Source organism: Lampetra fluviatilis, chromosome 58 (assembly GCF_964198595.1).
Source record: "Lampetra fluviatilis chromosome 58, kcLamFluv1.1, whole genome shotgun sequence".
NCBI classification, from domain to species: Eukaryota; Metazoa; Chordata; class Hyperoartia; order Petromyzontiformes; family Petromyzontidae; genus Lampetra; species Lampetra fluviatilis.
The window spans coordinates 6,324,637-6,336,246 of record NC_136332.1 but is presented as its reverse complement, the minus strand read 5'-3'; the positions used below and the strand labels follow the sequence as shown (position 1 = coordinate 6,336,246).

At 56.1% G+C, this 11,610-nt stretch overlaps 1 protein-coding gene across 3 annotated transcripts; it reads right to left on the bottom strand.

Annotated features, from left to right (window-relative positions):
* Positions 1 to 286: 286 nt before the first annotated feature.
* On the bottom strand, positions 287 to 11,111 carry SLC25A19 (solute carrier family 25 member 19). 3 transcript variants are annotated; one of them, XM_078880563.1, is made up of 7 exons: positions 10,897 to 11,111; positions 8,628 to 8,826; positions 7,700 to 7,855; positions 4,061 to 4,231; positions 3,401 to 3,584; positions 2,954 to 3,084; positions 287 to 2,347 (listed from the first exon to the last, which is right to left on the bottom strand). In XM_078880563.1, exons 2-7 carry the CDS (start codon positions 8,754 to 8,756, stop codon positions 2,159 to 2,161), a joined length of 960 nt encoding a protein of 319 aa, XP_078736689.1. In that variant the 5' UTR covers positions 8,757 to 8,826; positions 10,897 to 11,111; the 3' UTR covers positions 287 to 2,158. The 3 variants fall into 3 exon arrangements, 1 of the variants encoding a protein (XP_078736689.1); XR_013640381.1 differs by having other exon boundaries at positions 2,211 to 2,347; positions 3,401 to 4,231; XR_013640382.1 differs by having other exon boundaries at positions 2,211 to 2,347; positions 3,401 to 4,231; positions 10,981 to 11,111.
* Between the last annotated feature and the right edge of the window lie 499 nt (positions 11,112 to 11,610).

Sequence of the window (11,610 nt, the reverse complement as noted above, 5' to 3'; positions counted from 1 at the left end):
TATTTAAGGCACCCAAATTCCGCGGTGCAAAGGGCTCTTCCCCCTAGGTTCACACAGCACGGCACTCGCCGCTGCCCCCCGGCATCTCTCCGTCCCACCGTTATTTCGCAAGCCACAGCACACAGCACACACACAGGCACACGACAGCGAGACAGAGAGACAGAGAGACGTGTTCGATGGGGATTTCAGAAACGTCTCACGCCGCGGACGAGTTGAGACCGCGTGCAGATCGACTCCGTGACCCCTTAACCCCGCCACCCCAACTCAACCCCCCCACCCCTCCCGCACCGACGTCACGCGCACGCAGAGTGGACGAGTGGCTTCGCCCTGGCCCTGCTTGGCCCGCAGGCCGGATACGGATGACTTCTTGCGACACGAGCAGCGTGTCACAGTTTGGGTCTCTCGCTCGGCTCGTTGTGTAACTGGTGTAAAAACTCAACCCCGTGCTGTAAAGGGCCCCACACTGGCTGGGTGTATAACCAGGAGATAAAACCACCCCGTACCATGATGGGCCCCATGGTGGCTGGGTGTATAACCAGGAGATAAAACCACCCCATAACGTGATGGGCCCCACACTGGCTTTGTGTATAACCAGGAGATAAAACCACCCCGTGCCGTGATGGGCCCCACAGTGGCTGGGTGTATAACCAGGAGAAAAAACCACCCCGTGCCGAGATGGGTCCCATAGTGGCTGGGTGTTTAACCAGGAGATAAAACCACCCCGTGCCGTGAATGGCCCCAGTGGCTGGGTGTATAACCAGGAGATAAACCCACCCCGTGCTGTGACGGGTCCCATAATGGCTGGGTGTATAACCAGGAGATAAAACCACCCCGTGCCGTGATGGGTCCCACGGTGGCTGGGTGTATAACCAGGAGATAAACCCACCCCGTGCCGTGATGGGTCCCACGGTGGCTGGGTGTATAACCAGGAGATAAACCCACCCCATGCCGAGATGGGTCCCACGGTGGCTGGGTGTATAACCAGGAGATAAACCCACCCCGTGCCGTGATGGGTCCCATGGTGGCTGGGTGTATAACCAGGAGATAAACCCACCCCATGCCGAGATGGGTCCCACGGTGGCTGGGTGTATAACCAGGAGATAAACCCACCCCGTGCCGAGATGGATCCCACGGTGGCTGGGTGTATAACCAGGAGATAAACCCACCCCGTGCCGAGATGGGTCCCACGGTGGCTGGGTGTATAACCAGGAGATAAAACCACCCCATGCCGAGATGGGTCCCACGGTGGCTGGGTGTATAACCAGGAGATAAAACCACTCATACTCACGCTCGTTTCACCACTCACACTCGTTCAACAAGGAAAGCCTGAATCTCTTTTCTGTTGCGTGCGATCCAAATTTAGCAAATTGCGGTGCAATTATTTTCTTGGCACAATACCGGTCACACTTTGTGGTTTGCTTTTGGAAACATGAGAACCCCGAAGGAAACCCCCTCCCCCATGCAGAAGAGGGGGAGGGGAGAAAACACACGGACCGGCCGCCCCGCCACGCTAAGATGCCCGGCAAACGGTCAGCGGCATTGAAGTCTAACAGAGGACACGTGACGACGCGGCTCCGCTCGCTCGCTCGCTCCACCACCACACATTCAGTAACGCCCGGGCCGGGAACTTCTGTGTCCGCGTGCGCTCCACATCCGCCCGGAGCGGTGGTCCAGCGACCCAGCCCGGCCACAACTCGTGACCTCTCACCCAGTAGCGGAGAGGAAGGGGGTGGGAGTTGGGGGGGGGGGGGCACTGCCCTGAGACTCGCGACCTTCGACCTTTGTCGCGTTTGGTTCCATGGAGCTGCGTGTATGCGGCGGTCGACCGGAGGCCCCTGCAGGGAGCAATTGTTGATCTCCTGGAGACGGTCCCGGAAGGCCCCGGAAGGTCCTAGAATCCCAAGAAAGGCCGCGAAGTGTCAGAGAAGATCTCGTTTCCCCCCCCCCCAGTGAAGGCTTCCTGTCGAGTCCTCCCAATGAGGAACAGTGGTGTCTACACGAAGGTTCTGCAGTTGCACGTTAGACCTCAGAAAAGTCCTCAAGTCCCAGACCAGGGGGTCCTAGAGTTCCACCGAAAGACCCGGGAGACGCAGAGAAGGCTGCGGGAGTCCTGAGAAGCTCCTGGAGTTCGATGGCGGGACGGGGGGGGGGGGCGGCCTCAGGCCCCAGGGGGGCTGGAGCGGCGAGAGCGCGCGAACGCCGAGAACAGCTCGTAGGTGAGGAAGGTGAGGCCCGTGGAGGCGGCCGCTTTGAGGGCGCTCGGCACGAGCCCCTTGTAGAGGCCCGGGAGGCCCTCCTCCCGCAGCACGCGGCGCACGCAGTCGCACGCACCCGCGTACGCACGCACCTACGGGGGGGGCCAGGGGTGACACACGCGAAGACGTGGAAGAAATCGGTGGGACACACGAGGGTGGTACGCACCCACCGCCAGAGCCCTGCGATCAGCACGGTTGGCTACGCACGGCGTGAAAGAAGTTCAACGCACACACGTACGCGTGCTCGCACAAAGCGGGGCATGCCAGGGTGTCTCAGTGTCTCCGTGTCACCCGTACCCCCACGTCCCAGCAGACCTACGTCACGGCATCGCCGCGTCCCTACATCCACATGTCTCAGTGTCTCTACGTGTCTGTGTACTCGCATGTTCTCCCACGTGTCCCCCCCCCCCCGTGCGTCCCCCCCTCCGTGTCCCCCCGTGCGTCCCCCCCCCTGCGTGTCCCCACGTGTCCACGCGTGTCTCCCCCATTGTGTTCCCACGTGTCCCCCCCCACGTGCCCCCCTCCACGTGCATACCCCCCCACGTGCCCCCCCCCGTGCCCCCCCCCCGTGCGTCTCCCCCCACGTGTCCCCCCCCACGTGCCCCCCCCCACGTGTTCCCCCTCCGTGCCCCCCCCCCCGTGCGTCTCCCCCCCCCACGTGCCCCCCCCACGTGCCCCCCCCCCCGTGCGTCCCGCACCTCTCCGAAGTGGCGCCGCGCCTGCTCGAACCCCATCACCTGCAGCCTCTTCTTGACGAGGTCGCAGGGGTAGGTGAGCGTCTTGCTCAGCACCCCCGCCGCGGCGCCGCACACCAGGGTCTGCAGGCCCCCTGCACGGCACGGCACGGTACGGCACGGCACGGTACGACACGGCAACAATGCGGTGAACGGGGCGGTGGCGACGCCCGCACCTCGCAACAAGAAGCCCCTGGGTTCGACTCCCGACTCGGACACCTTTCTGCGCGGCGTTTGTGTGTTCTGCCCCTGTACTGCATTTGTAGAGGCGGTGCTCAGCATCGCCGCTCCCCACGCCCGCACGGAAGCCCCCCGCTAGAGCCCCCCACAAGAGCCCCCCACAAGAGCCCCCCACGAGTGGCTACCGGTGCGGCACGGCGAAGCCGGCTGTGCGGTTGCGGTCGTGCCTACCGGTGCGGCACTGCGTCCGTGCGGCCAGGCTGCTGGCAGCGCGCGTGAAAACGTTGTAGAAGCCGAACTGCAGCCCCGCGTACGGGAAGACGGCGGCGAGCGTGGGGGAGAGGCCGCGGTAGAAGCCCCGCAGCCCCTCGCCCCGCCACATGGTGACAACCGCGTGCAACACCCCCCGGTAGAGCTGCGGCACACGGGCAGGGTGGTGACGCGCGGGCAGCGTGGACGACAAGTGCGTGTCTGTGTGTGTGTCTGTGTGTGTCTGTGTGTGTGTCTGCGTGTCTGTGTGTGTCTGTGTGTCTGTGGGTGTCTGTCTGTGTCTGTGTGTCTGTGTGTCTGTGTGTGTCTGTGTGTGTCTGTGTGTCTGTGTGTGTCTGTGTGTGTCTGTATGTGTCTCGGTGTGAGCGGCGTGTGAGTGAGCGGCGTGTGAGTGAGCGTCGTGTGATTGAGCGAGCGAGCGAGCGAGCGGTGTGTGAGTGAGTGAGTGAGCGATGAGTGAGCGAGCGAGCGCGCGGTGTGAGTCCATAGTGCGAGCGGTGTGTGAGTGAGCGATGAGTGAGCGAGCGGTGAGTGAGTGAGCGAGCGAGGTGAGCGATGAGCGAGCGAGCGCGGTGTGCGAGTCCACGGTGCGAGTCCACGCTCTCCGGCCCGCCTCGTCACCCTGGGCTCTCCCTGCGCCGCGAGCCTCGTGCGCAGCGTGTCCAGCGGCTGGGCCACCAGCGAGGCCATGCAGGCCCCGGCGCCGCCGCACGCGAAGTGGACGTGCGCCTGCGTGGCCTCGAAGCGCGTGCGCCTGTGCACCAGCTCCGTGAGGCGCTCAAACGTCACAAACTGCGGCGCGGACACAGCAGCGGCAGCGGCGGCAACGGCGAAATCGCAACATTTTTATTTTTATGCGCAGAAGTAAAACTAAACTATTTTTTTATCTTAATTGTTTTTTTTTACCCTTCTATCTGGCAACAAAACTGACACCTTTTTTTTTACAAGGAGTCATGTTTGCATAGACCACAATACCTGCAGTCATAATGCAAACAAAAAACATAACTCTGTATGCACTGTCCTTGAAGTTGATTGGTCCACACCCGAGATAGCTTTCCTTAGAGCCTAGTCTCACATGGTGTTGGACCAGATGAGTTATGTTTTTTGTTTGCATTATGACTGCAGGTATTGTGGTCTATGTAAACATGACTCCTTGTAAAAAAAGGTGTCAGTTTTGTTGCCAGATAGAAGGGTAAAAAAAAACCAATTATCATATTTTTACTGGCAAATGAGGTTCCAATGGTATTTTTTATCTTTGCAAGAAAAGCCCACCGAGCTATTAGATGAATTTTCAGAAGCGACCTGGCCACAAAGCAGAATCATAATATTTATTTACACCGGAGCCATCCGATGAGCACAGGGTCAGGACGTTACAACAACAAACACAAAAACACGATAGGAGTGCAAAGTATAGGCAAGGTCAACAAATCACTTAAAAAAAAAACATAAACACTAAAAAAAGCTCACATTTTTTTGTATCTCATTATGTGAGGCCCATTGAGCCACGTAGCTTATTTTTTTTCTTCAGAAGCGACCTGGCCACAAACGATAACTCAACGAAGTGGCTCATCATCTGAAAATTGTTTTTTTACCCTTTTATCTGGCAACAAAACTGACACCTTTTTTACAAGGAGTCATGTTTACATAGATCACAATACCTGCAGTCATAATGCAAACAAAAAACATAACTCTGTATGCACTGTCCTTGAAGTTTATTGGTCCACACCCGAGACAGCTTTCCTTAGAACCTAGTCTCACATGGGTTGGACCAGATGACGCCAAAAGGTCCAACCCATGTGAGACTAGGCTCTAAGGAAAGCTGTCTCGGGTGTGGACCAATCAACTTCAAGGACAGTGCACATTATCAGAGTTGTGTTTTTGTTTGCATTATGACTGCAGGTATTGTGATCTATGCAAACATGACTTGTAAAAAAGGTGTCAGTTTTGTTGCCAGATAGAAGGGTAAAAAAACAATTATCAACAACAACCACAGTTCGCCACTAAGTGTCGGTGACGTCACCGCCGCGCTTGTGCCAGGCTTAGTGCACCTTTGAGGCCACGTGAAGTGTCGAAGGCCCACTGGCAGGAAGCCACGGGACAAACACGGCTGCCATGGGTCGACTGACCGAGATGACTGGCAGATGCACCACCTGTGCTCCCTACTGGGTTAACTCGCCGCGTTTTAGCCGCCCGGCGGTCCCGCTCGTTGTTGTGAGCATCGCTCCACTGCCCTCTGCTGTTGTTGGAGGGCGACTGCCTCCAACTGCCCGGTAGCAGCGTCCTTCACGAGCCTCCTCCACAGAGGCCCGACCTTGACACCGCTGGTACCAGTCACCGGCAAAGTCCAAATTGCTCCCCATCCTTCTGTATTGCATCAGTCCATCTCTTCTCTACCCAGCGCCATGCCCATTCACCTACGCTATCCGGACAAACAGAAGCCGCTTGGGTCTGTTGTTGGTGCCTGCGTGTGTGTGGGTGTGTGGTATCTGCACAGTAGCGCTTCGAGTTCGATTCCCGCTCATGAACAGTCACGGGCCCCCTCCCCCTTAGGTCGACCTGGCTTCGCACGAGCATCTGGTGCCGATGTTGTAAACCATCGCTGTGTAAACATCGGCACCACTTGCCCTTTTCGGTAAAGTCACGTAGGTAAAAAAAATATTATAATAAAATAATAATAAATGAAAAACAGGACCCTGCGGGGTGGGCTGGTAGGAACGAATAACCAAAAAATATAAACATAATGTATTATTACACTTGTTTAGCCAGGAAAGCCCCACTGAGTCAAAAGGTTTTTGTAGGGTCCTGCCAAGTGTTTGCAGTAGGGGGCAATGTTACTACACCTAATCGGACCATACGAAGGGAGAGATTGAGGCCTAGTTCTAGGCTTTAGGCCTAGCTGTAGGCTTTAGGCCTAGCTGTAGACTTTAGGGCGCTGAGTTAATTTTTTATTTAAATGTTTTAATTATTTATGTAAAAGCTTTAAATTTAAATGTTTCTATTTAAAAACATGAGGGAATGTAACATTGTTAAACATTAACTCCCTTTCACACACGCGGGGGTACGATACAAAGGGATTGTTTCAGGCCTAGTTCTAGGCTTTAGGCCTAGCTGTAGGCTTTAGGGCGCTGTGAGTTTTTTTTATTTAATTTCAAAGTTTTAATTAAAAGCTATCTCAGGGAATTATAAGGGAATGTTACACTTGTTTAGCCAGGAAAGCGTCACTGAGTCTAAAGGTTTTTGTAGGGTCATGCCAAGTGTTTGCAGTAGGGGGCGATGTTGCTACACGGACGGACGGACGAAATAATCTATTGGTGGCTGGTCCACTTCGTTCCTACCAGTAAAATTATTATAATAAAATAATAATAAATTAAAATAACTCAATTAAATCACGACGTTTCAGAGGCAACGCAAGTCTCCGTCTTCAGGTGGGACCGTCACAGCTAAATTTACTGTATCAAGTGAAGAGAAATCCAAGAGACAAGAATTTATATATATACTGGTTCAGGGGAGGGGGGAGGAGCTTATCTAAATGTCAGGGAGGGTGGGGGAGGAAGTGGGCGGGGCTAGAAGGGGGGAAGTGGGCGGGGCTAGAAGGGGGGAGGTGGGCGGGGCTAGAAGGGGGAGGTGGGCGGGGCTAGAAGGGGGAGGTGGGCTGGGCTAGAAGGGAATGTGGGCGGGGCTAGAAGGGAAGATGGGCGGGTCTAGAAGGGAAGGTGGGCGGGGCTAGAAGGGGGAGGTGGGCGGGGCTAGATGGGGGAGGTGGGTGGGGCTAGAAGGGAAGGTGGGCAGGGCTAGAAGGGAAGGTGGGCGGGGCTAGAAGGGGAGGTGGGCGGGGCTAGAAGAAGAGGTGGGCGGGGCTAAAAGGGGGGTGGGGCTAGAAGGGGGGTGGGGCTAGAAGGGGGGAGTGGGCGGGGCTAGAAGGGGGAGGTGGGCAGGGCTAGAAGGGATAGGTGGGCGGGGCTAAAAGGGAAGGTGGGCGGGGCTAGAAGGGGAAGTGGGCGGGGCTAGAAGGAGGAAGTGGGCGGAGCTAGAAGGGAAGTTGGGCGGGGCTAGAAGGAGGAAGTGGGCGGGGCTAGAAGGAGGAAGTGGGCGGAGCTAGAATGGAAGGAACAGCTGATACACCTCGGCAAAAATATTTTAATTTATTATTTTATTTTATTATTTCACCTACGTGACTTTACCGAAAAAACCTAAGAGTTATGAATCCTTGCGGTGACGAAAGCTTCAAACCTAGCGCTTGCCCAAACGGCCAAGCCGTACCTGCACGCCGCTGTAGGTGATGGAGAGCAACTGGGCGGGCACGTGCCCCTTCCAGAAGGCGGCAAGACCCTCCTCACGCAGCACGGCGCGCACAGCCTGCGCCATACCCCGGTACTTGGCCCGCGGCTCCAGCGCAGAGATCCGCTCCACCTGGAGCTGCGCGCGCACGCGGAGACGATTCAGAGTCGACGCCAACGTAGCAAAGGACGTCCGGCGCCGCGGGGCAGGGAATAAGACGGGAGGGCAGCGGATGGCTGGAGAGTCGGGGCTGCCGAAGGGCAGGCGGTCACCCTGGGGAGGGAACTGAGCTAGGGGAGGGCAGCGAAAGGCAGGCGGTCACCACGGGGAGGGGACTGGGCTAGGGGAGGGCAGCGAAGGGCAGGCGGTCACCCTGGGGAGGGAACTGAGCTAGGGGAGGGCAGCGAAAGGCAGGCGGTCACCACGGGGAGGGGACTGGGCTAGGGGAGGGCAGCGAAGGGCAGGCGGTCACCCTGGGGAGGGAACTGAGCTAGGGGAGGGCAGCGAAAGGCAGGCGGTCACCACGGGGAGGGGACTGGGCTAGGGGAGGGCAGCGAAGGGCAGGCGGTCACCCTGGGGAGGGAACTGAGCTAGGGGAGGGCAGCGAAAGGCAGGCGGTCACCACGGGGAGGGGACTGGGCTAGGGGAGGGCAGCGAAAGGCAGGCGGTCACCACGGGGAGGGGACTGGGCTAGGGGAGGGCAGCGAAGGGCAGGCGGTCACCCTGGGGAGGGAACTGAGCTAGGGGAGGGCAGCGAAGGACAGGCGGTCACCACGGGGAGGGAACTGAGCTAGGGGAGGGCAGCGAAGGGCAGGCGGTCACCACGGGGAGGGACCTGCTCTACTGAACGTCTGTGAAAAATGAGCTTCACAGCTCATCGAAGTGTGATTCTGGGCTAGGGGAGGGGCACCTGGAAGCGGATCTTGACGACGTCGAGCGGACTGACTGCGGCCCGCGTCACGAAGCCCGAGAGAGCGCCGCACAGCGCCACCTCCGCCGGCGCGAGGCTGCGCTGGCTCGGGTCGAACCCCACCACCATGGCGCCCCGGCAACGCGCCGCACCTCGTGTGGTCCGCGGCTCGTCGGTCGCCTCCGATGAGCACGGTTGGCTGCGTGCGGTGCGAAAGAAGTTGAGCGTACGGCAGATACATGAATATAAACTACTATACGCTACACACTACACTACTATACATTAGTATGCACTACATTACTATACACTACACTATACACTACTATACACTACTATACTATACACTACACCACTATACACTACACTACTATACACTACACTACTATACACTACTATACACTATACACTACACTACACTACTATACACTACACTACTATACACTACACACTACTGTACACTACACAACTTTACACTATACACTACTATACACTATACACTACTATACACTACACTATACACTACACTATACACTACACTCCGATTAGCACGGTAGGTTTCGTACGGTGCAAAAGAAGTTCAACACATACTACACAACTATACACCAGTTACGTGCGGTCAGGGGAGGCAGGGGGAGGCAGAGCCTCACCTCTCACACTCCAATGATAATAGCTGTTACGACAAAATATATATAATGAAATAAATATTAAGATTTTTCTACTGATCTGTGTTATGTAATTTCTGTACGATTCCAATCATTTTCATAGTCAAAATCGCCAAATTTGCGGAGCTCCGCTGCAAATACAGGAAGAGACGAGAGGTGAGGCAGCGACGGGCTCTGCCTCCCCTCTGATTGCGCAACCCCTCAGTAACTGGAGTGCGGGCAATAAGCGCGTGCCTGTTACTGTCTCAGTATGTCACCAATGTCATGCTTGTAGACCCCTTCATTTCATGTCCTCGCCTTCCAAACTCCAGGTAGCTTATTTCACGTATGTGTATAAAGATATTTTGGCTCGCTGGTCTCTTCATGAAACTGCAATGAAAAAAGCACCAGGGGAGGCAGCTATCACATCTGCCTCACTGAGGGGTGAGTGTCTAACACGCCCCCCTCAATGAGGTGTGCGTGTGGTGCGTGCGTGGTGTGTGTGTGTGGTGTGTGTGTGTGGTGTGTGTGTGTGGTGTGTGTGTGCGGTGTGTGTGTGTGGTGTGTGTGTGGTGTGTGTGTGTGGTGTGTGTGGTGTGTGTGTGGTGTGTGTTGTGTATGTGTGTGGTGTGTGTGTGTGTGGTGTGTGTGTAGTGTGTGGGGTGTGTGTGTGGTGTGTCTGGTGTGTGGTGTGTGTGGTGTGTGTGTGTGGTGTGTGTGTGGTGTGTGTGGTGTGTGTGTGTGGTGTGTGTGTGTGGTGTGTGTGTGGTGTGTGTGGGGTGTGTGTGTGGTGTGTGTGGTGTGTGTGTGTGGTGTGTGTGTGTGGTGTGTGTGTGGTGTGTGTGTGGTGTGTGTGTGTGGTGTGTGTGTGTGGTGTGTGTGTGTGGTGTGTGTGTATTGTGTGTGTGGTGTGTGTGTGTGGTGTGTGTGTGGTGTGTGTGTGGTGTGTGTGGTGTGTGTGTGTGGTGTGTGTGGTGTGTGTGGTGTGTGTGGTGTGTGTGGTGTGTGTGTGTGTGGTGTGTGTTGTGTGTGTGGTGTGTGTGTGGTGTGTGTGTGGTGTGTGTGTGGTGTGTGTGTGGTGTGTGTGTGGTGTGTGTGTGGTGTGTGTGTGTGGTGTGTGTGTGTGGTGTGTGTGTGTGTGGTGTGTGTGTGTGGTGTGTGTGTGTGGTGTGTGTGTGTGGTGTGTGTGTGTGGTGTGTGTGTGGTGTGTGTGTGGTGTGTGTGTGTGGTGTGTGTGTGGTGTGTGTGTGTGGTGTGTGTGGTGTGTGTGTGTGGTGTGTGTGTGTGGTGTGTGTGTGTGGTGTGTGTGTGTGGTGTGTGTGTGTGGTGTGTGTGTGTGGTGTGTGTGTGTGGTGTGTGTGTGGTGTGTGTGTGGTGTGTGTGTGTGGTGTGTGTGTGGTGTGTGTGTGTGGTGTGTGTGTGTGGTGTGTGTGTGTGGTGTGTGTGTGTGGTGTGTGTGTGTGGTGTGTGTGTGGTGTGTGTGGTGTGTGTGGTGTGTGTGGTGTGTGTGGTGTGTGTGGTGTGTGTGGTGTGTGTGGTGTGTGTGGTGTGTGTGGTGTGTGTGTGTGGTGTGTGTGTGGTGTGTGTGGTGTGTGTGTGTGGTGTGTGTGTGGGTTTTCGGGACCCACCCGACAACAGCGGGAGGCGCCCGTCCGTCTTGACACGAGCATTAAACACCACAACCCCCTCCCCAGGCAGATCAGAGGTTTTACCTCTGAAGCCGCAGCGCAACCGCGAGTCACGTGACATTCACTTCCATGCGGGCAATCCGAAGGGCTGTAAAGCTCTTTGTAACACACGTCCAGGAGGAACAAGGCACTGTCGTAAGCACGCCCTTCAAAACATTTACGGCGCTGTCGTAAAACGTCCTTGGCATCATGTACGGTACTGTCGTGAAACGCTCGCTACTGTCGTAAACACATCTTTACGACTCTGCCGTGAGTGACGTATTTACGACTCTGTCGTGAGTGACGTCTTTACGACTCTGCCGTGAGTGATGTCTTTACGATTCTGTCGTGAATCACGTCTTTACGACTCTACGGTGAGTCACATCTTTACGACTCTGCCGTGAGTGATGTCTTTACGACTCTGCCGTGAAGGACATCTTTACGACGCTGCCGTGAGTGACGTCTTTACGACTCTGTCGTGAGTGACATCCTTACGACTCCGTCGTGAGTGACGTCTTTACGACGCTGCCGTGAGTGATGTTTTTACGACTGAGTCGTGAGTGATGTTTTTACGACACTCCAAGCGTGGTGTTGTTTCATTCAGACGCTGTCTCCCCGACAGACCTGGTCTTCACCTGAGGACGGCTGCTTGCGTTGTGGCCGAAACGTCGTGAA